Source organism: Melopsittacus undulatus, chromosome 10, assembly GCF_012275295.1.
Source record: "Melopsittacus undulatus isolate bMelUnd1 chromosome 10, bMelUnd1.mat.Z, whole genome shotgun sequence".
Classification (NCBI taxonomy): Eukaryota; Metazoa; Chordata; class Aves; order Psittaciformes; family Psittaculidae; genus Melopsittacus; species Melopsittacus undulatus.
Genome location: NC_047536.1, coordinates 30825482 through 30850069, shown reverse-complemented (window position 1 = coordinate 30850069; position 24588 = coordinate 30825482). Strand labels below are relative to the sequence as shown.

The window sequence follows — 24588 nt, the reverse complement described above, 5'->3', positions numbered from 1 at the left end:
ATTCATTTTGGCTTTTAATTGGAGTCTGGTGTTTGGCTGGGTTAGTTCCTTCAGTTCTCCTGACAGCATCGTGGTGTAGGCACCATTGTTACGGGTGTAACAATGCTGTCATCTTCTGCCTTTGAAATGGTGGTTTGTTGTATAATTGTATGAACATAATTGTGTGGCTTTAATTGAAAGACGAAAGAAACCAAACAACTTAGATCAGGGGCTTTTTAGTTACCATCTGTCCCACTCTTCATCTTTCCCTAATTCACCTTGTTGAGTTTCAGCAGTGCTAATAGAGCAGCCCTGATGTTGCATGCTTGGACATGGACAGAACAACTAAAAGGAGGAGCAGAGGAGTGAGGTTTTCTTGTGGGAAATCTCTTGAAAGGATTCTGGTGTGCAGTGGAGGAGCGACAGGGCCTAATGGGCTCAAGGGAGAGGATAAACTGGTAAAGGGGTGGAAGATCAGCAGTGCTGTGCATCGGGTATTGGCTGTAAATGGGTTATTAGATCTGTTGCTTCCCACATTCTTCAGTTTCTGTATGGTGGTACTGGAATTGCTGCCTGCTGGGGCACAACAGGGGCCAGCTGCTGCCCCAGGGACAGGAACTGAGCAAGGCAGATGGCAGAGTCACTGTGGCAAGGTCCAGATAGAGCTCAGGTCACCAGGCAAGGTCTGAGATCAAGCCAGGATGCCAGCCAGATCAGGTCCAGGCAGCAGCTGGAGACCAGCACTGCTGCAGTACAGCATAGACGGGTTATGGTGGGGCTGACGTGGTGGGTCAGGGGTGGGGGGTCCAGGGGAGGTTGGTCAGGGCCAGTAAAGCCTGGTAGTACCCTCAGGACCAGGTCTACTTCTTGAAAAACTCATGGCTAAATGGGTTGAACATCACCAGTCCTGTGAGAAGCTCAGCTGCATCCAGTGGACTTCATGTTCCCTCCACCCCCTGGTTAATTCCTGCCACTTGTGAAATTCCTCTCCTACAGCCAGTTAGAAGATCGAGGGTGACTGCCCAGCAGGAGAACCGGAAGGGGAACTGGAGGAACCTGTGTCTGCTCCAGGGTAGGATTTGCTAACTCTCTGTCACAGCCTACATCAGTGGGAGCCAGGAGCATCCATAGCTTGTGGTGGACCTGCTGTGCTCAGAGCATCCTATGGTGGTGCCAGGTAAGAAAAACCCCTTGGCATTTGCAGGCTCTGAGCTGGGATCTCATAATAGGGGCTTTTCTTTGTTGGATTCAATAGGCTTTTGTTATGGCCTACAGGGGTTTATGCTGGGAGATGGTTGAAAGGAAGAGGACCATCCTCCAGAGTCTCTTTCTCACTCCTTTGTCAGGTTTGTACTTGTACCCAACTTGATTTCTGTCTTGCTATCTTACAGTGTCTCGCTCTGTGTCCTGGCAAGGTGATGGACAGCAGAGCAGAGATGGAGGTTGTGAGAAGCACGAAGGGGAACACCGCTGGGGAGGTCAGCGTCCACGTGGTCACCACCGAGAGCACTGTGCAGAGCACCCACCTGCCAACAACTGCCTTCATCATACCAGGTACACAGGCTTGTCCTAACTGGGGCCTCCCCAGCCTTCTCTGCCCACACTGTTACCTCACATTCCTTGTATATGTGTCCTCCTCCCAAACCTTGGGAGGTAAAGCCTTGTTGCTGTTGTCATTTTAGTGGTTCTTGGTGCCCATCCCATGTCACTTGGCTGATCAAAATCTCTTGAGTTTTAAACCAAACCCCTAATGCTTGGGGCCCAGAACAGTGCAGCACAGTGTGTTGTGTGCTTGCCCTGCAGGGCATGTGGGCCCCTAGGTTGCTGCATTATCACAGAATTGTAGAATATCTCAAGTTGGAAGGGGCCCATAAGGATCACTGAGTCCAAATCCCTGCTCCTTGCAGGATTACCTAAAACTGAGAGCATTGTCCAGATACTCCTTGAGTTGTGACAGGCTTGGTGCCATGAGCACTGCCCTGGGACTGACCAACTTCCCGGTGAAGAATCTTTTCATTATGTTGAACCTGAGCATCTTCTGATGCAGCTTCATTCCATTTCTTCATGTCTTATTGCTGGTCACCAGAGAGAGATCAGCACCTCCCTGTGCTGCCCCTGTGAGCGAGGTGTAGCCTGTGATGAGGTCACCCCTCAGCCTTCTATCTCCAAGCCAAGTGACCTCAGCCACACTTCCTAAGTCATGCCCTCGAGACCTTGGTCACATCCTCTGGACACACTCCAGTAGTTTGATGTCCTTTATCTACTGAGGACCCAAACCTGTGCACGGGACTTGAGCTGGGGCCACACCAGGTCTGTTCAGAGTGGGACAGTCACCTCCCCAGACCTGCTTGTGGTGCTGTGCTGGTGCACCCAGAGCGTGGCTCTTTGGGCTGCCAGGGCACACTGCTGACTCCTGTTCAACTTGCCATCACCCCAGATCTCTTTCCCTGGGGCTCCTCTCCTCCTCTCTTCCCCCAGTTTGTACATATAAGCAGGATTACCTTGTCCTGGGTGCAGAATCTGACACTTGCTGTGTTCTGTGTATGCCTCTGGTTGTTTGTTTCTTCTCTTCTCAAGCAAACGCCACTGCCATCAGCCTTCCCACGAGCACCTTAGAAATCCAGCGATTCCCCCGGGAACCACAGAGAAGCACAGGAGCCGAGAGGCCAGAGAGGGGAGCAGGGAGTGAGCCCATCACAGCTACTGTCATTCCCCAGATCAGTGGGGTGCAGACCTGCAGCACAGTCCGTGTGCTGGAGTGGAAAGATGGGGTGGCTACTTTGCCTGGGAGTAACCTGCGGGTAAGTGTAGCCCTGGGCCACCATGTTTGTCTCCCCTCACCACTTCTCTCAGCTGTTTGCTTTTGTAAGTGGCAGTCCCCAGCTTATGCAGGCAGAGACCATCAGTCAGCTGGAGGAGCTCTTGGTTGTTCCCACTCTTTGAGGCTCTTGTGCCCCATCACTGTGCCCCTGCCATCTTGTGACCTTAGCAGAGAAGGCAAATACATGGTGCCTGGGGTGCTGCAGCAGGTCTGCCCTGCACAGGGAGTCAGAGGACTGCTGCTTGCTGTGCAGGGAATGTTTCCTTTCCAAGCTGTGCCATGGAGTTGGCTCTCACCAAGCTCCTGCACTCACTGGGAACAGTGGCCTTATGCTCACCAGACATCCTTCAGCCATCCTCGTGTGCCTCATGCTGCCTGCTGGTGCTGGTCTCACCCATGTCAGGCAGTGTGCTTGCCCTGGCAGGCTCAGAGGCCAGCAGAGACTGCAGGGAGGGGCAGCAGGATAGGAGACTTTAGTGATGTGCTTGCCTCTACTATAGAGTCATAGAATGGTTTGGGTTGGAAGGGACCTTAAAGATGACCTAAGAACTGTCCTGTTGTTGAAGACACTACTGGCTCAACCATGTCCCTCTTATTCTCAGAGCTCACATGCACCCACTAGCTATCAAATTGCATTTCTATCCTCCTTATTAACTATTCTTCCTTGTTTTTCGGTTCAATGATGTAGTTCCGAATTAATGAGTACGGGACGCTGAAGGTAGTGAGTGCTGATAAGATGCCTCCAGTGGAAGCTGTAAAGGAGGGTCACACAGAGAAAGATGGGGACCCAGAGGTGGCACCCACCAGCAGGGACAATCCTACTGTGGCTCAGGGTAAGGGTGGCACTTCTGGGGGGTACCATAATTTAGCAGGCGCTGGCTGCTGTAGGCCCTGAGTGAGGCACATGTCTCCTGCTTCCTGCTCTTTCCTTTGCTGCACCTTGTGCCTCACTGCTTCTCTTCTCTCTGACTCAGATGCGCCAGAGCAGACCAAGCTTCCAACAGCAGAAAGCATGTGCCACTGTGATACCTGTGGTCGCAGGCATATGTCAGATGGAGCCCGGGAAGGCAGAGGCTTCTGCAGCGAACACTGTCACCAGCAGTTTAAAGAGAGGTAAAGGAAGGAGAGTCTGCTCGATGTTGAGCCATATCCATCCATCTGTCTGCTCTCCCCCCCCCGGTCTCTATGCTCCAGCAAGGGATGAAGAGGGGACACAGAGTGTACGCAGAGTGCCCTGGCTGCAATGTAGGGGGTGTCCCAGAGACAACGGGAAGCATATGAGCCAGATTTTCTCCTGCTCAATTTGTGGCCTCATAAACATGTATGTGGTTGAGCAGGGGGTTGCTGGAGTGGGTGCTTGCAGGCAGAGTAGCAGTGGGAAGCATGGGTCACAAAGCCATTTCCAGCCTACTGCTTACTAATGTGTGACTCCCGGGACTTGTTTTACAGCATCTCTCAGTGGCTCTGATGAAGCTTAGAGCCCTGCTACAAAACTAGATTGCTTCTGATCCATCCCTGGGTTCAGGTTTCTGACACCCAGCTGTGTGAAGATGATTCTGTTCTGTACCCTGGTTCTAACCTCATGCCAACTTGTGTGCTGAAAGGAGTGCATACGTTAGTCAGGAGGGTGGGTGACAGGGATTCTCCAGCAACCAGTCCCTTACTGACACCCCAGCCATAACCACCATGCCATAGTGGTTTACTCTCCCTTACTCCATGCAGGTCTGTCATTGTGGAAAACTCTGCCAGCAGCACCAATGCCACTGAAATCCTCAAGCCAGTGAAGAAACGAAAGAGGAAGGATTACCAGAGCCCTTCAGAGGAAGAATACGAATCAGAGCAAATGGTAGGAAGAGGGCAGGGTGGGTGTGTGCACACATGCTGATATCAAGGGTCGGTCATGGCTCCCCCCCTCTGTGTGCTGCATATGTACACAGTTATCGGTGTCTTTCAGTGCTATGTTAGCTATATGTGAAGGAGGTAACATTTTGGCTGTTAATGATAAAAAGACTTGAATGTGTGGATCATCAGACACTTGGTGGGCTATTGGGCATGCTGAGCGCCTCAGGTTGGGCAGTGCTAGACATGTCCTGGTTGGGCTGTAGGTACAGAGAGCACTCAACTGCTCTCTTGAGTCTGTGTCACCAAAGTAAGTGCTGAAGTAAGAGTGTGTGTCTGTGTGATGTGTATCCTGGGGAAGGGACAGTGATTTGACAAGGCAGGGAAGCTCTGCAGATCTACTCCAGGTGTGATTGCTACCAGTCAGCGTGAAAATCTGCTCCCATCATCACATCCTCTTGGCTGCCCATTCTGGGCCAAGCATCAGTAAAATTGTGGATGTTGCAAATGCACAGCATGGCCTTTGGCACTTGTCTGTGGTTACAACACTAAGCACAAACCTGTGTGCAGACCTCCAGCATGATGAGTTTCTGTTTTGTCTGCTCTCATGTCTAGGAAGAAAAGCAGGAAGAGAGGAAAATCTCTACTGAGGACTCTGCCATCAACATCCCAGAGGCTGATGCATGGAACGGGAGCCAGCACGGTATGCAGGGCTGGGCAGGCAGTGGGGTCAGTGCTCCCACCACAGCTGTGGGTCCTGCTGTGGGTCTGGGACAGCATTTTGGTGCTTCAGCAGAGTCAAACACCCAGTGCAACATGTTCCTGAAGGCTTGTAAGCTCCTCTGCTTGCTTGATCCTGCTCTTTCTGTCTCTTTCCGTTTCTCTCCTTTCCTGTCTTTCTCTCCATGGGAAGGGTGCACCATTACAGATACAGCTGTGTCTTCTTCAGGCATTGGGCCGTACTGTACAGTGCTCTCTGGTCCCTCCCCTTGGGAGCTGAATGTATTACATGCTTGTGGGTACTGTGTTTGTTCCGAGAGGCACTATCCTGAGCAATAACATGACTGAGCCACATCTGGCTTTGACTCCCTCTTTGGATGGTCTTGTGGGGAACTTCTCTCACGTGATCGGGAGCTCACAAGTTTGGGAGTTGCTCCTGTAGGTGTGGTGCTGCTGAAGGCTTGTCTCATCTCATGGGGATCTATTCCTGGGCCATATCAGAGGAGATCGCAAATGCAGAGCTGTTGACACAGAGGGGAAGGAGACAAGCTCAGGATGCAGCATTTGCTTGGTTGGTTTTATCCCTGTGGTGCAATGGGATGAGGGGGAAGGAAAAATATTGCAAATAAACATTTATGGGAAACCTTTTGTCTGTGAATAGTGAAAGGTCATATTCAAAGTAATTTTAAAATGAAACTGCTCCAGCTTCATACTCCTCTCCATAGCCAAATGTAAGGACAGTAGCAGGGGCCAGATGTTGTTAACCTCTCATATTACACTGAGTTAGCCTCTATTAAAAAGAGATTTCAGACTCACTCACTACAGTCTGAGCCCTGAGCATGAGTGTTCCCTGCTGCATACAAGTAAGCAATGCTGAGCCTGGTTATTTCAGCTTTCTCTCTTCTGTTAGAGGTACACTAGCAAACAAAATGCACACCTGGATGCTTCAGTGTAGCAGAGTCTGTGTGTGCTCTGTCTCCAGGTGTATTTGTCATTCTCTAGAAGCACAGAGCTTGTACTTACAGATTCCCCAAACATGCCTGCCACTCTTTTCAGAGTCCTACAGAATAATGAAGATGTACAAGGGGCAATGGGTTCAAGCTTAAATGGGAAATTCAGGTCAGCTATAAGGAAGAAGCTCTTTACTATGAGGGTGGTGAGGCCCTGACACAGGTTGTCCAGAGAAGTGGTAGATGCTCCATCCCTGGCAGTGTTCAAGGCCAGGCTGGACAGAACCTTGGGCAATATGGTCTAGTGTGAAGTGTCTCTGCTCATAGTAGTGAGCTGGAACTGAATGATCTTAAGGTCCTTTTCAACCCAAACCATTCTATGATTCTATGTTTGTCACTCTTACGTATTAGCGAAGCATCTGGGTTAATAACCTTGCTCAGTGAAGCTCAGCTTTAATTTCTCCCACAGGTTCCTATTTTTTCCACTTCTACTTCCCCTAAGCCCAAGGGAGAAAGGAGTTGGGTTTTCCGCTGTGTTTCTGGCCTGCCTTACCCAAGGTTGTCTGTCATGGGTGACTGGTAGCTGTGAATTACTCAGTGCTGGGATAGGCACAGCACTCCTGGAGTCCCTTCAGATACTACAAAGCAGGGAAAGAAAGTGGCTGGAGACTTGGACTGTCTCATGTGCCTTGGGCAAGGTCTTTGTAGCTTTCCCAAAGGGCTCAAAGGAATGAAGGGTCACCTCCTGCCTGTAGAGATGATGGTATCTTTTCGTGAATACCAGATAGGTAAATGCATCTCTAGGGCACCAGTGTGGCCTTGGTGTGCCAAGGAGGATCAGGTGGTTCTCTCAAAGCAGAGGATAGCAGAGCTGGTGCTTCTGGAGTGGTGGCAGAAGGTGAGCCCGCTGCTGGTTTGACTGGGCACATGGCCCTTGCAGCTGGGAGTGATTCCCAGCCCTCTGCATGGATCCTACTGCTATCCCAGATCCATCAGTGCCGTGGTCAAATGGACTGGCTGGAGGAGGACTGGTTGCAGAGGTGTCCTGATGCTTTGCACAGAATGGCTTGTCCCTTAGGCTCTTTAGGTGCCTTACTAGAGTGAACGAGGACATTTGGGTCATGGGGACCTGTGTAAGAGGGGGCCCCTTTGGTCTGTCCCTCCATGGTTTGCTGGAGAAAGGGGCTCTGTAGGATGGTGCTGAGCTTTGCAGGGATGCAGGACTGTGCATGAGAGCAGGATGTGGCCCCAGCAGGACCTGCCCTGCACGCTGCTCCGAGGCAGGCAGGGCCAGGGGCTGGAGCAGACCCTCAGCAGCGCCTCTTGTGTGTGCGTTTGTGCTGCGCTCAGGTGCCAGTGAGGAGAAGAAAGAAGGCTGGTCTTGGGCGTCCTACTTGGAGGAGCAGAAAGCTGTCGCTGCCCCTTTAAATCTCTTCCAGGATGTGAGTTGGGATTTTCCTGTCTTTTTCCTTCTTTCATCTTCTCTTCTCTTTCCCTGTTTTTTTTCCCACCCCTCTTCCTTCTCCTCTCTCCCTTCCTTCCCTGTTTTGCGGGACTCTGAGCAATAAGCAAACTCCCATCTTCACCTGTAGGTGACCAATCAGCCTCCAGCTTTGATTGCCCTGGGTCCCACTCCCCAGCAGGTGCCGTCTCCCATCCCAAGCACCCTGCATTTGTCTAGGACACCCCTGTGGCTCTGGCAGGGTGGTGGAGCCTTTCCAGCCCTTCCTCAAAGCCATGTGTCAGCTCTCCTGAGGCCACATTGCTGCGCTGCACCCCTGCTCCCAGGCTTCTGATAGCCAGGGTAGAAGAGGAGCCAGGCCCATGTCCCTGTCTCCCTGGGGACACCCTGCCCTGCCAGTAGCAAGAGACACAAAGCCACAAGGAGGTGGAAGAATGTGGTTTTCTACATGAAAAGAGTTAAAATTTGGATGGCAACATAACCTGTGGCCCCCAATTCCTTGGTCCCAGCAGCTCCCATTGCCTGATGGGTGCTCCTTGGGATGGTTCTACCTGTGTCATTTCTTACATTGTAGTTTAATTGTTTTGTTTGCAGTACCAAATAGCTTCCCAGCACAAGAATGGCTTTAAAGTGGGGATGAAGCTGGAAGGGATTGATCCACAACACCCATCTATGTACTTTATCCTGACAGTGGCTGAGGTAAGTCACCTGTGGGTCCTTTAGTCAAAATCCCCATGCCAGCATCTGCCCCAGGTGCAAAAAAGGTAATCCTTGCACTTTCTGGACACAGCACGATGCCCCACCATGGCATTTACACACCAGCCTGAACTTCCCTTCTCAGGGTTTGCTTGTGGTTTCCTTACACTTGCCTTGTTCCATGCTGGACACCTTTTGGGAGTGGCTTGTGCCTCCTAATCTGGGCACTGCTTATGACTGACTCTTTGCTTCCCTAAATGATAAGGCTGAGATAATATACAGGAGAAGAGGTGCATGCAGTGCTCAGCCAAGGGCAGCAGGAGGTTTCCATGGTCCTTTCCCTTTCCTGCCCTCCCTGTTGGTAGGTGTGCGGTTTCCGAATGCGCCTCCACTTTGATGGCTACTCGGAGTGCCATGATTTCTGGCTGAATGCTGACTCCCCTGATATCCACCCTGCTGGCTGGTTTGAGGAGACTGGGCACAAACTCCAGCCCCCAAAAGGTAAGGAATTAGCACGTCTCAGTTGGTGGGTGCTGTTGAAGAAGGTGGATGAGTAGTGGGCACCTAAAGGTAGAGCTGGAGATGGGCCCTGTGAGAGGATGCTGCTGTGTACTGGATGGGGGCTCCACAGGACCACCTTTCAGGCACCCATCATGCTAAAGATCTGCTCGCTCCCATTCTGGGGCAAATTTGGAGACAGCAGCTGTGCCCCAGGGTGGATGGGACTGATGCTTTGGACATTTCCTAGCACCCCTCCTGAATCAGACATTGGGTCACAGGTTTTGGGTTTCCCAGGGCTGCTCGCAGCAGGGCACAGTTGGCAGGGTGAGGGCAGGCTGGTTGCAGATGTCCAGGCTCAGCCTCATGACCACTTGGGTGCTCTCTGTCAACTTGCTGCTCTCATTTCTCTTCTTGAGGGGTTGTAGGTTATAAGGAAGAAGAATTCAGCTGGACAAACTACCTGAAGATAACAAAGGCTCAGGCAGCTCCTAAGCACCTCTTCATGGTCCGAAATGCTGTGAGTAGCAGCTTCTCCTTCCTGACAGGTTCAGGTGTGATTTCTTCCCCTTCAGCTGAGCAGAATCTCTTTGCCAGTGCTGGACTTCCCTCTGTCCACCCCACCATGTGGGGGGCCAGAGAGTGTACTGCTGGCATTGCTCGATGAGATGGGGCATGTTTGGCCGCTGAGGATCTATAGCTTGGGTACTAGTTTGGTGTGCCCAAAATTGGCATTGGTCTGATTCACTATTTCATCCAGGACAGGTACATTTGTTGCAAAAGTAGTGGTGAGGAGGAGTAACCACTACTCTCAACAATTATTTTGCCCCAGAGCCCTCAGTTAAGGTTTTCTAAGCAGAGTTCTTTTGTCTCTGTTTTGTGTCTTCATTGTTTCTGTCTCTGCCTTTATTTTTCATATGGCAGCTTGGGCAAGGAAAGTGGGAATATAGCAGAGTGCAAAATGCTAATGGTTTCTTTGTCAGCTGCAGAGGAAACTCAGCCTTACTGACAAATCAGCCTCTCTCAGTTGTTTATTGTGTCTAAACCTCCTGTTCATTGCTGCGACAATCCCACTAGTGTGTGTGAGGCAGTGTTTGGCACAGATTTTGGATCCAAGAAGTAAAAGCAAGGTAGGGTGAAGGTCCCATCCCAGCTCCTCCTGTTAAGCCTAGAACACTGCTTGCTGCTAACTGGAGGTTCATGACTACAACAAGTCCTTTATGAGCTGGTATAAGTTGGAGACTTTTTTCTCTGGGAGGTTACTGCTTATTGAAGATCCTGAGAGTGTGAACGTTTCTTTTCCTCTTTCTTTGGCCAAGCTGAGTTACTCACCCTCTGCCTCTTCTCTTGCATACACAGCAGAGCACTGCCCTTCTGGGATCCTAAGTGGTCCTGGTCCTGCTTGGAGGCCAGGGAGAGTTTGGGCAGGTGCCTGCTTGCAGTGGGCAGGGGAAGTGGTGAGGAGGGCGCTGGGACCATAGCTCTGAAAGAAACCTTTATCCCCCCAGCACGAGGCTTCCCCAGGCTTTGAGGTGGGCATGAAGCTGGAAGCTGTTGACCGCATGAACCCTTCCCTCATCTGTGTTGCCACAGTGACTGACGTGGTGGACAATCGCTTTTTGGTGCACTTTGACAACTGGGATGATACTTATGACTACTGGTAAGTGCACAGAGGCTCCTGGGGTGTCAGTGTGGAGACGCTGCCACTGCTTCAGCAAAAGTGATGGGGTGCTTGGGAAAGAGTGGGACAATCCCAACATGCTGCTGCATGGGTCACTAGTGAAGCAGAGGGTCACCCTTCTTGGGGACAGACCTCCTGGGACATTGCCATAGCCCTTTAGTTAATGTGGGGCAAAGTCAGACATGATCACATGCTGTAGGCTCACCCTGAAATCCTCTTGGGAGGAAGAAAGCAATACAGAGACTGAAGGGCTTATCTTAAAGGAGCTCCTGCATCTGTAGGCAGGGGATTGTTGCCAGGGTGGGGAAGTGTCCCAACTGAGGCTGCTTAAGGCCAATTAAAATGGCCAGTTAGCACAATCAGGGTTCTGAGAGCAACTCCTTTCCTTTGCTGGAGTCCTCTGACCTCTTCTTGCCCTGAGGCTGCAGCAGTTTCTGTCCCCAGCTGCTCTTCACTCCCTGGTGCTGGGCAGCTGCCTTCACTGTCCTAGGACAGACCTGCAAAGCAGCAGTACCTGAGTGTGCTCTGACCTATGGGGAGCCATGACCCCAAGACAAGAGCTCACCAGATTCCTCAGCTCTCACCACTCCAAGCTCTAAAAGGCATGGCCTGTCTCCCCACTTGCAGCAAGTGGTTGCTGTTCCCTGGGTAGCTCTGCTGCAGGGCTTGAAACCAGGACATGTTCATGTCCTGCCCCTCTGAGCTGACATTCTCTTGCCCTAGTCCTTGCCTTGCAGGGCCTGTGGTTTCCTGGTCACTCAGGGACAAGGATGCTGTAGAAGACCTTGACTTATGCAGGGGGTTTTGCTGGTGGTACAGACCTAGGGGTGCACCAGATGACCTGCCCTGGACCCCTGCAGCCCATGCTGTCTGTGCTGAGCCAGGTACCTCAGCCCTGTGTAAGAGTTCGGGTTTGTGTTCTAGGTGTGATCCCAGCAGTCCATACATCCACCCAGTTGGATGGTGTCAGGAGCACGGCAAACCCCTCACACCTCCTCAAGGTGAGTAAGTGGCCTGGGAGCACAGCCCTCAGTGGTGCATCCCCCTGGGGACAGGCTTCCAGGGTGGCACAGGGAACCCTGGGGCCTTTGTTTGTCTGCAGGCCCAAGCAGTTTCCTTCAGCAAGGCCACAGCCATGCTCCTGCCAAGGCTCCTGCACATGTTTGCGTGGTTGTCTTGAACTGAGTAGAGACACAAGCAGGACCCAAGCTGTCTGTCCAGGCCCAGATGCTTATGCTTCCATGTACCCTGGATTTTATTGTCCCTGAGGAAATAGTAGCATTTCTTGATGTCTCTCAGGTTCCCATGTGTCTGGCTCAGGATTGGTTGGTCAAAAGCAGTAGGATATTCTGTGGTACTTGCTGTCTTCCTGCAGCATTCACCTTTTGCATTTTCCCTGCTTTCAGATTATCCTGACCCTGACAACTTCACCTGGGAAAAGTACCTAAAGGAAACTGGTGCATCTGCTGTCCCAGCTTGGGCCTTTAAAGTGGTGAGTGCCACATCATCTACTGCACTGTGCTAGGCAGAGATTTGGGTTTTCTTCATTGTCAGATCTTTACCTTAATGAAAGTCAAGTAATGTTGAGGATGCTCCTGCCACAGGCCTGAGGTTCAGATCTACACTCAAGTTCAGAAGTCAGGGCTATCCTGTGCAAACAGTTCTTGGAAAAATGGGAAGTATGACCATGCCCTCAGCTAGACAGAAGCTGGGTGGTGAGAAATCATTTAGGCTTGCTTGATAGTTGCTGTTTCTAACTGCAGCAACAGCCTCTGTGTCCAGACAAGTGGGGCTGCAAGATAGAGCCCCAAAATGTGTCTTGGAGACCTTCCTCCCTTGGGCACAGCTTTCACATCTTGTTAAAACACAGCTCATATCCAGGAGGCCTGTAGCCACTCTCTCCTGTTGCCACTGTGAGCTGGGCTGGCTCTTACTGGGATAGGCCAGGGCTGGGAGCTGGGCTTGAGGAGTGCTCACTGCTGGGAAGGCTGCTGAGGGGTGCAGGAGCTCGAAGCATGGCCCTGCTCCCCACTGACCTGGGTTCTTCCCGGCCCTAGCGTCCACCCCACGGCTTCCTGGTCAACATGAAGCTAGAGGCAGTGGACAGGAGGACTCCGTCCTTCATCCGCGTGGCCAGTGTGGAGGACGTGGAAGATCACAGGATAAAGGTGGGTGTTGGAGCATCAGTGCTGCACCTGTGTCCAAGTACTGCGCTGGCTTGATCCTACCCTTCCCACCTCACTGCCAGTTCCAGTAGCAAAGTGTGTAGAGGTCTGTGGGAGCACAATGTGTGGAATTTGGCAGGTCCCAGTGCCTGGCTCCAGGAATGGAGGAGAGGCTTGTGCTGCAGTTCAGCTCTACCCTGCTACTTGCTGTCAGCTTGGAAGGCTTCAGAACTCCTCAGGGAGGTGCCCTGAGGTTTGAAGGGTGACCCCTCTACTTGTCTCTCCCCAGATCCATTTTGATGGCTGGAGTCATGTCTATGATTTCTGGATTGATGCAGATCATCCGGACATCCACCCCATAGGCTGGTGCTCAAAAACTGGACACCCACTGCAGCCTCCTCTCAGTAAGTCCTGTACCTGGGTCAGTCCCTCACGGCCAGGGCCCAAGTGTGCCAGATCTGCACTCTCACCACCACCTGCTCATGCACAGAAATGGCCCAAGGATGGGCAAGAAGGAAGGGCTTTTCTGTGGAGCTGTCAGTTGGAAAACTTCCTGTCTGGGGCAGGCAGGGATCCCACAGCCCTGGCTCTGCCCTGGGGCTGCAGCCCATGACAGTCTCTCTTCTGTTTCTGTTCCTGGTCTAGGGCCAAAGGAACCAGCCTCCTCTGCCCATGGGGGCTGCCCAACGCTGGGCTGCAAGAGCATCCCTCACACCAAGAGCTCCAAGTACAGCTTTCACCACAGGTGAGCTCCCCAGTGTAGCTCAGAGGGGCACAGCCTCCCTTAAGCCTCTTCCTCTGCTTTTCCATACCCCCCCACCCACACCAGCAGCCAGCCCTTCATTGCACCCACCCCACACCTGGCTCTGCTCCATGCTTAGGGTCAGCCCTTGCTCTCCACAGGCCAGGCCCCAAAACAGCCTGGAGCCTGTGGCTGGTATAACTGTGTAAGCTCCTGCTCCACACCTGTCCTGTGTACCCACAGCCCCTGGGGGTACCCTATGTGCCCATCTACCTGTGGGGGCTACGTCGGTAACATATGCCCTTAAGATGCTGTTCACTGATACCAGCTTCAAGGAGGTGTGCCTCCCACCACTCATGGATGTCTTTCACTGTGAGTTTGTGAGCTTGGGAAGTCCTGAGAAGGAGCAGTGCATCTTCCCCAGCTCAGTCAGTCACTTGGGAGGCTTTTTCCAGGGAAAACCAGGCAGAGTGTTGTGCCAACCCCAGCACGGCAGGCTGCTGTCAAGAGGAGTGAGTATGGTGGAGCATCTCTGAGGATGGGGAAGGCAGATCTGGCTCCCAGGGGCTTCCCTACTGGCCACACTCATGGTTGCCTGTGGGGGCAAGGATCAGCACTGGTGACTTGCACAGGGTCGCTGTGATAGCAGTGAAGGCGGGATGGGTGTTTGTACCTGGAGGTACAGGGTGTGCCCTTGCACCCAGCACCCTTACACTGGGACTTTGTTCACCACATCTTTACTCTGCCTTCTATGACCAGGGCTACAGCTTCCCATGCTTAGGGGCGGAGGGATGCCCCCACCATGCTGCTCTGAGCCTGGTCCAACGCTTGCCTCCCCTCTGTGCTCTAGGAAGTGCCCCACACCGGGATGCGATGGGTCAGGACACGTGACTGGGAGATTCACAGCCCATTACTGCCTCTCAGGGTGCCCGCTGGCAGAGAAGAACCAGGGCAGGCTGAAAGCAGACCTGTCCGACAGTGAGGCCTCGGCTCGCAAGAGGAACCTCATTGGCTTCTCTCAGCGAAAGAAGTCTCGGCACCATGGGAGGTAGGGGCAGTCCTGGTGAGCCCCATCAGCAGCACAGGGCCTCTGTGCTGCCACTGCCATCGCTGGGAGGGATGGCCAAGCTGTTGAGGCTCCTTGACCACGAGGAGCACGGTTGTTGGCAGCTGGTGTTTGTCTTCCCAGCTCTGTTGGGCACCTCTCTTGGTTTTTCTTCCCATGTTTTGTCTTTAGCTGTCAACCCTTTGGGTCAGGGTCCAAGAGGTAATTCTTGCTCCCACTGCCAAGGCATTGCTCTGTGCGGTGTGGAGGAGAGCCCTCGGGCCAGTCCAAACCCAGTTGGAAATCAGTCTTCCATTTCTTTAGAGGGCGACCTCCAAAGTACCGGAAGATCCAGCAGGAAGACTTCCAGAGTAAGTGTCTCCTCTCTTTGAGGCAGGGCTCAAAGAGCTGGGGTGGTGGCTGTTGGAGGCAGGTCTCCCTTGGCTCACTCAGTCAGACCTCACACAGGTCGGCACCAGTGAGGAGCTTGTGGTCAACTACCAAAGCTGACCATCTGACAGAGATCTTGTCACCAGAGCTCTGCTTGGTCCCTCTCCAAGGCTTGTAGGATAGGATGGGATGGGACATTCTTGTCCTGCATTGGATCACATCTTGCACTTTTGTTGGCAGCTATTCCTTCAGACAATATGCACCAGTCACTCTTCATGTCTGCGCTCTCTGCACACCCCGACCGCTCGCTCTCGCTCTGCTGGGAGCAGCACTGCAAGCTCCTGCCTGGGGTGGCCGGCATCACAGCAGCCACAGTGGCCAAGTGGACCATCGATGAGGTAAGATGGTTTTAAAGACTGAGTGCTGGCTCCTAACCCACTGGCATGGTTGGGAGCACTCTGCCTGGCTGTGCAGCACTATGGTACATCCACCAGGCATAGATGGGCTTCAGCAGCTACTTCTCTGGGCTGTTGAGCAAATGCTGTAGCTGCTTTCGGGCTGGATGAGGCCACCTCCTGTGCCCTGGTGCAAGGGTGATCTCTAGGGATGGGAGCATGCTGCAGCTGCAGCCTTTGCCCTAACAGCCACGTGTTACCTTGCAGGGCACAAAATGCCTCTGTGGAAGTGAGGATAGGGAGTTCTGGGGGTCTCCAGCCAGAAACATTGCTTCTGTCTTGACTTTTTTCTCTGTTTGTTCCAAGGTCTTTAGCTTTGTTCAGACTCTGACTGGTTGTGAGGACCAAGCCAAGCTCTTCAAGGATGAGGTGAGAAGTGCTGGAGGATGAGTTCAGGTGGGCAAGGACGGCTATTTGCCAACAGGGGAGGGAGGAATTGGCCAGTGATCCTCCTGCCCTGTTCTCCTGGCATGGGTGAGGGTGGGCACCTGTGTGGATGCTCAGGTGGGTGAGCAGGAAGAGGATGAGGATTCCCTCATGATCACCTCCTGAGGAAAGCTGCTCGTTCCTCACCCATTCATCCTTCCCCATCTGTATCTTCTCAATGCATCTGCACAGCAGTTAGGTGCATTGCTGTCTGTCAGCCAGTTTCATTGTTATTAGACCCCTCTGTGGACAGCATACAGAGGAGCTGCTTTCCAGTATGTGCAGTGCACTCAGGGCAGGCTGATCCTGTGCACACTGGGTATAGCAAGTATCCCAGCCTGGTAGTAAATGCCTTCAGTGCTCAGCCTGCAAAGTGGAGCTAGGGGCTGCCTGCACACTTGCTAGGACCTGGAGCAGGGGATGGATGGATTCATGGATGTATGGATGAATGGATGGATGGATGTTTGCCCAGACCAGCTTGCCTGCTGGCTGTGTGCTGTGCAGACAGCAGAAGCCCGAGTTGTCTGCAGTGCGAGCTCCTGGGGCAGCCCCTGGAAGGGCTTTTTCTCCCCTGTGCCCTGTTCCTGGACACACAAGCTCTGATTTGTCTGGGGCAGAAGCATGGGAGTGCTGTGGGTAGCCCCTTCCCTACTTCCTGGGATCATCTGTGGTATCTGGCTGAGGGTGAGTGTGACGGTGCATGTCCCCAGGTTGTGCCCCTGCTGTCCCTAGGAGGTCACAGTCTGGGTTTTCAGTGAGTGCCTTTGTCCCTGCTCTCCTCCCCAGATGATCGATGGCGAGGCCTTCCTGCTGCTGACGCAGGCTGACATCGTCAAGATTATGAGTGTCAAGCTGGGCCCCGCACTCAAGATCTACAATGCCATCCTCATGTTCAAGAATGCTGATGATACCTTAAAGTGACTTTTCTTCACCCAGCTGGGACCCTCTCTTAGCATCGGTGCTGCCAAACTGGTCAGGACAGAGATTCCCCCTGACCGACCACGTCTTGTCATGTCCTGCTCATGTCCTCTTGGGTGCTGCATCTCTGCTCTCCCACCAGTCCATCTCCCATCCTCTCCTTTCCACTCTACACTGCCCTTCTCCTCCAGCGCCGAGCAAAGGCTGGCCCCAAGCCTCGGGGGGGCTGCAGGGCAGAGGGTTGATGTGGGAATGGCCTCTCTTAGTGTGACAGCAGCACCCAGTGTCCCGCTGTGAGTGCACTGATTCGGGGCAGTGGTGAGGCACAGGGGAGCAGTGTGGAGGGTGTAGCAGCTGGGGGCTGACACCACCAGTCAAATCACCCAGGTAAGGGAAGGACTGACTGTCTCTGTATGTCCTTGCACCCGTTTAAAGGCCGGTCTTGGCTTTGCTCAGCAGCTGAGAGAGGTTTTCATTTTTCACCCCAGTGTGTTCCTCTGGGGGGCTCGTGCTGACATTGTTTCCAAGGGACACTCTCGAGGAGCTTCTGCTCACTTTGCCTTCGTCTTTGCATTCCTTTGACTTTCCCATTCCAAGGCCAGATGATGACTTTTCTTTGCTCCTTCACTGCGCTGGGGACCAGTGGCCCAACTCTTGCGCCTTCCAAGGAGCACCATGTCCTGGCTGCAGCTCTGCCTCAAACCAGTGTCTCTGCTTTATTCCTCTTTACAGTAATGCAGCACTCCAGGGCCCTACAGGGCCTGGGTTGGTGAGTGCAGAGCAAGCTTTATTTCCTCTTGGGCTTCAGGCTGTCTTGGCCAGCACATCTCTGGGAGAAAGGATGCTTGGTTAACTTGCTCCCCTTGCAGCAATTAGAAAATGCTCTGCAAGGGAGATTTGGACCCTCTTTGTTTCAGGTATTGGGAACAAGGCCCTTTCTAGAGCAGAGACAGCTGCCAAGGATAAGAAGCATCCATTCCTCCATAGGCACATTTGTTTCTGAAGGTGGTACTGAGTTGGCTGACTCAATCCTGCCAAGCCACCTTTTCCCCCTATTTTGCCTTCAAAAGGCCCCCAGGTTTTGCTGTTTGAAGAGCAGGATCCTCTGCTGGTCCTGGATCCCTCACCAGCAGACCTAGAAGAGATTCAGCAGTTAACTGGGTTTCTTTCTGTCCCTTCAGTAGCGTAATATCTTTTCAACAAGGGTGCAGGCACTTTGGGAATGCTGTCCCTTGTAATGGAGTCCAGGACTCCAAAGCCAGGAAAGCCTCCATGCCTGGGGGTCCTGGCAGACCTACAGTGATGTGATCCGAGTCCCACATCCACTTTCTTTCCCATTCCCAAGAACAACATGTCGGTAGCAAAATGTTCTTTTCCCCTTTCCCAGTGCCCAAAGACAGGGATGAAGAGATCTTAGCAAGTGCACCAGCAATGTGCTTTGGAGCAGCACTGCCTTGGGAGCCACTGTCACCCCTGGGTCAATCTGTTCAAGGCTTCCCATGGAAATGTAGCACTTTGACTCTGTTATTGAATATTTGGGGTCACCTTTGACCTGCTCTTGAGACGTCTTGAGACATCTGCTGCTTGCTCTTCACACAGGACTTGCAACTACTCCATGTATTTGTCTTGTCAATGCTTGGGTTTGATTTAGGCAGCTCTCCCTCTCCTTTCCTTTTGTATGTTCTTCCACCTCTTCAAGCACTGCATTGTGGCCAGCTGTGGAGAGAAGGGGAGTGGGAATAACAGCCGTGTCTCTGGCTTCCACACTCACTCCCCAAATCACCCTTGATCCACAGTAAATGGTCCTAACGTTGGTCTCTTCACTTGATGGGGAGTCTCTTTTGGGGCCACTGTGTACTGAGGTGGAAGAAGAGGAGCCCTGGAGCCTTCAGCTGTGAGACTGCACAGTGCCAGCACTCTCCAGGTGGGATCTGGAATGGAACAGCTCCTTTCACAGGATGTGGTTATTGAGCTTGTGAGGAATCATCTTACGAAAGCATCCTATTCTGGCCTGCTCCATGCTGTCATGCTAACTCATTCCTCCTATTGGGGAAGGGACTAAGCCCTGCCCCGGGTGCTGGGAGAGGAGATGCTACCCTGGTATTGGATCTGAACCAGTGTGAAGGATGGAGAGCCTCGTGCTGCCCTGCAGAGCACAGGTGGTGGCGAGCTCAGAAGATCCCTCCTGGAGGGGAAGAGGAGCCAAGAGCCACACCATGGCAACCACCAGCAGCAGCTCTTGCTATACTGTTGGGTGCGATAAAGCCATGCTCTGCCTGGGCACCAGCTCTGCCCATGGGGTGCTGCCTTACTTTGGGCTCTTGTGATCTCCCTCTGAGCAAGCATCACAAACCAAGGTGCTCCCCTTGGCTCTGGGGCCTGGCTGTGCGGTTGGACCCAGGTCTCTGTTCAGGGAGGTGCTGCCAGGAAAACTGGCCCCACAGGAAGGGTGATGCGAGGCCTCTGTCACCCACACTTACCCGCTGTCTCCAGCATCACTTCATCAGCCTCTTGGGCCAGCTCAGCCATTTGGGTGCAAAGCTTCTGGATTCATCTGGGTGAGAGTTACAGGGTTTTTAGGTGGTCAAGGGCTATTTACTGTTAAAACTTAGAACCTTCTTCTTGTTTTCTTTAAAACCAAACCAAACCCAAAGCATTGTGTGTGTGTGTGTGTGTGTGGATGGGTGTTTGTGGAAGTACCACGACACCATTTCCCCTGCTGTTTGTGCATTGCTGTTTTAATGTAGTGCTCTCTGTGGCTGTGGAGGCAGCAGGCTCTGGGCCAGGGTCTTGGGTGCTGTGTCCTCTGGGAGCAGAAGTTGTCTGTGGTCCCAGCAGGAAGTCAGGAGAAGGAAGGTTTGCTGCACCCCTGGCCTCGGCAGCACCATCACCACAGAGCGTTGACTGGGAGTCCCCCTCAGGTTGCATTGAGGGCAGCTGTGACCAAGGCAGAAGCACCAAAGTTTTTCATCCTTCCCCTGTTGCCCAACCAAACTCCTCAGGGGGATGTTCCCTGCCGGGTCACCGGGGTGCTGGAGAAGGACAGTGGGGCTGAGTGTGGCCACAGCTTCCTCGCTGGGGTGCTTCTGAGAGCTGTGGCTGCAGCCAACATTGCCAAGTCAATGAGGAGCTGTTCAAGTCATGGGTTTGTGGGTAGAGGCCCCCAGCCTGTGCTCCTGCCACTCTTGTTGGCTTGGGGAGATGTCCCACCATGTGCTCCAGACTCGGGCACAAAGTGTCTTTGGGGATGCAGGTGTCTTGGGGCATGGGAGCAGTTGGAGCATCTTCCTCTGCATGGAAATGGGCAGCATCGTGGTGGTGCGAGGCCACGGTCTCCATCTCCATGAGAGCAGGCAGGAGCGTGGCCATGCCGGCCTCTGCCTTCCCTTGGTGCCTTCCACGTCCATCACAGGCACTTTGAGATAAGGCAGAAACCCTCCAGATGGCCTCAAAGGGATGGCAGAGATTTTGCAGTGGCAAAGCTGGGGCTGTGAGTGCAGCTGAGGGAGAGCAGGAGGGAGCTGGGAGAGGGATGTGACTCAGCCACTTCGGTTCCTCTCTCAACCGCTGGGAGGGGAGGGAAGGCGCTGGGGGCTGCGGCTTGGTTCCTTCCTCCACTCCACCCCTTCCCTCTGGGGCCGGTGCCTGCTCATCCCTGCAGGGGCACAGGGGAAGGGGCAGGAGCAGGGTTCTGGCAGCAGAAACTTTTTTGCACTTTCATTCATTTTGCACTTGTTTTTAATTCCCCCCCCCCCCCCCCCCATTTTTGAGGTTTGTGTTTTCATAATGAAACTACTTCTGTTGTAGCCAGTGAAGCTATTCCGGAACTTTGTGTCCTGAGTATAAAGAGGTTTAAAGGTCCTATATATATAAATTTATAGCTGTCTCAAAGTAAATTTATATATATAGATGACAGCGTGATGTGTTTCGTCAGTGTTTTAAAGTAATAAACGACTGTGAGCAGTGGAAGTCTCTGCAGCTGGACACTGGTTATTCAGTCCTGGTGACAGAAGGAAAGGGACAGACGCACATACACCAGAGGGAGGGCTCAGCCCCGGCCATGGGGTCTCCCTCTCCCGTCCTGCCCCATGTCCCTGGATGCAGCCAGTGGGGAGCTGTGATTTATCCCGCTGTGAGGAGATGCTGGAGCAATCCCAGTGATCCCGTCCTGCTCCCAGTCACAGGGAGCTCTGGGTGCAGGGAGCAGCGTGGTGGTCACCTCTCCCCACAGGCAAAATGCACCAGAGGCCGTGCCTGTCCTCGGCCACGATGAGCCCCAGCAGGACCAGGACAGCAGCGCCCAGGACCAGGCGCCCCACATTGCTCCAGGTGTAATCTGCAGGGGCAGGAAGGGACAGTCACTGGGGACCCTCACAAGGGAGCTGACACACCAAAGGAGCCCTCCCACAGGGGCAACAGGGGACCCAAGGGGATAGAAGGGGCACACGTGAGGCTCCCAGAGCAGGCAGACACACGGGCAAGGAGACACTGCTGGGCTAAAGAGGGATAAAGGGTTCACAGGGAGCCCCGAGGGCTCTACCTCCCTGAGACACCCCTACCCCCCCCCCAGTGGCACCAGTGGCAGTGGGACACGGACATGGAGCCGGCCCTCACCCACCCGTGCTCAGCCAGCCAGTGCCACCAGGCCAAGATGTACGGCTTGGGACCCTTGTCCCACCCCTGTGTCATCTGTAGGGTGTCTGAGGAACTGGCAAGGTTCACACATGTCTGAAGGAAGCTGCAATCCTCTGCTTGAACCCCTCTTACACCTGCTTTCCTCCTCCACATCCTCTTTTCTAGTTCCTCCAGGATGTGGCAATGGAGGAAGAGAGGGGCCAGATGCAGCTTTGGGGATGTCTCACCTTTCACCACCAGATCCAGGCTGTTGCTGACATCAGACCATTCCATCACAGCAGCCCAGCTGTAGCACTGGCAGCTGTAGCGGCCCTCATGGCCTTTGTGCACCCGGGAGAGGTTAAAATCCTCTTGATCCTTATAAATTAAGTCAGGGGCTTTGTCCTGGCCCTCCAGGTACAGGAAACAGCTGGCACCGGCGTGTGCGATGGTGCAGCGGAAAGTCACACGAGCTCCTGCAGACACCTCGAGTCCCGGCAGGATAGAGAGAACAGGACTCGGGAGACGGAACTCTATTGGGAGAGAAGAGGGCATGCGAAGGTGAGCTGGGCTTTACCACGGTGCTGGGAGCCACTCCATGGAGCATCTGCATGACCCCCCCACCTTGCTCAGGCAGAGGTAAAGATGGTCCCCACCTCTCCAAACCAGGGAAGAAGGAAAAAACCCTGCCCGCTTTGTGCAGGGGGAAGCCAAGTGCATCCCTGTGTGCCCCTTAGAGCCTGATCCCACGTGAAGGGGTAACCGCACATCCCTCACCTTTCACCATGACTTCCAGGGTCTCACTGCGAGCTAGCACAGTGCCTCCAGCCACGTAATGGCAGCTGTAGGGACCTGCATCCTTTTGGGTGGCATTAGTGATGGGGAACTCAGCCCTTCCGTCCTGCAGCTCCCGGGTACGGAGCTGTTTGCCGTCCTTGTACAGCACAACATTCCCCTCGTCACCCTGGCAGCTGCAGCAGATGATGGTGGAGCCTCCAGGTGGGATCACCCCAGGCGGCTTCAGGAAGATGGAGATGGTGGGGGCACCTGCACAGGGACAGAGATGCTGCCACACAGACAGGAGGCCCCGGGGCGAGCCTGGAGATGGCTTCAGGCCCCATCTCCATGCAGGGGGAGGTTTGTTCTGCGGTGCTGGGGTGAGGGAGCAGAGATGTGCCCAAACTCCCCATCTCCCTCCTCATGGTACTCACCGGCTGCAGCCTCGCTCTGCACCAGCATCCAAGTGCCTGCAAGAGAAGCAGCTGTGTAACACCCCTGCGGAGCGTCTGGATGCCTCACGTCACCCTCCGAGAGCCCACAGAGCCCCTGGCACTCACCGAAGGCCAGCACAGGGATCATGGGCAGCACCATGTCCCTCTTGGCTCCCTCTGTCCTTGGCTCAAGCAGGGGAAGGCTTTGGAGGCACTGAGCAGCTTCTTGTGGGTCCTGATATCCCCCTGCTGCCACAAAGCACCTCCTGTCGCACTGCTTCTGCAGGGCTGGGATGGTTGAACTGGAAGCAGGATGCCCAAGTCAGCAACCCAGAGCTGGGCATCTGTGACGACGTGGTCTTAGGATCCTGCTGACCTTAGGAGTAAAACTCTCTGGGCTTTTCGTTTCTTTTTTGGCCCTGGTCACTTGAAGGGGAAATGGCTCATCTCAGCCTTTGCGGAACAGGGTGATGTTTTGTAAGCAGGGCAGGGGAAGCTGCAGGATTCCTTCTGAGTCTTGGTGAGAAGGGTCCAGCAACGTGTGACACCATAAAATCGCTGTCTCAGTAAGACAGAATAAAAAGCGGATGTAGGATGCAAGTACATCTTAGGTCCCTCTGGAGGCAGAACACCCCCCACTCCCCTGCAGTGCTGCTGGACCCATCTGTGGAGGTGTCCCCAGCATCTGAAGGGATGTAAAATCTCCATCCTCCCTTTTTACTTCTCTGCCACTAAAGCAGGTGTTTTATCCCTCTGTTTGTTGTCAGATCTCTCACACTGAGGTTGGGGAAGTCCTCAGCACCATGTCATGCTCAGAAGCCCTGCATGGTGCCCCCTGCCACAGTGCAGACCAGCTGGTGGAGAGGGAGAGGATTCCATGGGTCATGGAATCCCAGACTGGTTTGGGAAGGGACCTTAAAGCTCCTCCAGCTCCAACCCCTGTCACAGGCAGGGACCCCTTCCATTGGAGCAGCTGCTCCAAGCCCCTGTGTCCAACCTGGCCTTGAGCACTGCCAGGGATGGGGCAGCCACAGCTTCTCTGGGCACCCTGTGCCAGCGCCTCAGCACCCTCACAGGGAAGAGCTTCTGCCTCAGAGCTCATCTCAATCTCCCCTCTGGCAGCTTCAAGCTTCTCTGCCCACAACCTATGTCCAGCTTGTGCTCTCCCCCACGGCTATGGCACAAGTTTGGTGACTCCACAGAGTGGAATAGGAAGGAATTAACTTGGCTTCCCATTTGGCTCTTTTTGGCCTCCTCCCTTTCATCCCACCTGCCCTATAGCATCTCTCATTAGAGCAGGAACAGCGATACTAGCAATAATTACTACTTGTAGGTCTGGATCACCCATCCAGGCCTTCCCTGGCTTGTGCTGGAGCAACAACAGGGTCCTTACTCCGAATAACTGCTCACTCCCAGCACAGCTGGGGCCTGGCCTCCAGCCTCAGCTGCCTGGTCTGGGTTGGCCACTGCTGTGCCCAGAGTTCCCTTTGGCAATAACGAAGAGTGAATTAAATAGGGGAAGATGCTTTGGGTGATGTGGGAGCAGGGAAAGGATAGGCTGTGGGACTGTTCCCCACTGCCTGTGTCCCTGAAGATGCCTTTCTCAGTGCCTTCCTATTCTCCCTGTCCCCACACAGTTCTTGTGCCTGGGAGCTCCTTGGCTGCCTGCTCATGGGTAGGGACATCCCTCAGAGGTGACTTGCTTGAAGGAGTCAGGTCACCTTTTGCCCAGGGCATGGGGAGCTGGAAGAGAGCTGCTGAGCCTTTCCTCCCATCAATCCCTTCCACCCATGGCCACGTCTCCCCCATCCCACAGCAATCCCATCCCACAGACATGTCCCAAAGTTGTCCCCTCCAAGCTATGTCCTACATGTACCCATCACCCCATACACATGCTCCTCTTCCTTCCTACCCCATTTCCATGTCTCCATGTTCTTCCCACTCCACTGCTGTCCCCCATGCCCCAACATATAGCC

At 53.6% G+C, this 24588-nt stretch overlaps 2 protein-coding genes across 2 annotated transcripts; one reads left to right on the top strand and one right to left on the bottom strand.

The window, feature by feature from the left end:
* The first annotated feature begins 992 nt into the window (after positions 1 to 992).
* Positions 993 to 20504, top strand: LOC101877895 (L3MBTL histone methyl-lysine binding protein 1). Its single transcript, XM_031047011.2, has 22 exons — positions 993 to 1156; positions 1371 to 1533; positions 2557 to 2780; positions 3489 to 3633; positions 3775 to 3913; positions 4523 to 4646; positions 5255 to 5342; positions 7660 to 7751; positions 8366 to 8470; positions 8833 to 8968; positions 9385 to 9485; positions 10474 to 10625; positions 11571 to 11647; positions 12053 to 12138; positions 12704 to 12814; positions 13101 to 13215; positions 13457 to 13556; positions 14404 to 14601; positions 14923 to 14969; positions 15229 to 15386; positions 15750 to 15812; positions 16656 to 20504. The coding sequence occupies exons 2-22, from the start codon at positions 1398 to 1400 to the stop codon at positions 16788 to 16790; spliced, it is 2532 nt and encodes an 843-aa protein (XP_030902871.1). The 5' UTR covers positions 993 to 1156; positions 1371 to 1397; the 3' UTR covers positions 16791 to 20504.
* Positions 20505 to 20552: 48 nt separating this feature from the next.
* Positions 20553 to 23084, bottom strand: LOC101876160 (natural cytotoxicity triggering receptor 1-like). The gene is made up of 5 exons (XM_005146827.3): positions 22739 to 23084; positions 22613 to 22648; positions 22179 to 22448; positions 21650 to 21934; positions 20553 to 21123 (listed from the first exon to the last, which is right to left on the bottom strand). The coding sequence occupies exons 1-5, from the start codon at positions 22770 to 22772 to the stop codon at positions 20966 to 20968; spliced, it is 783 nt and encodes a 260-aa protein (XP_005146884.2). The 5' UTR covers positions 22773 to 23084; the 3' UTR covers positions 20553 to 20965.
* Between the last annotated feature and the right edge of the window lie 1504 nt (positions 23085 to 24588).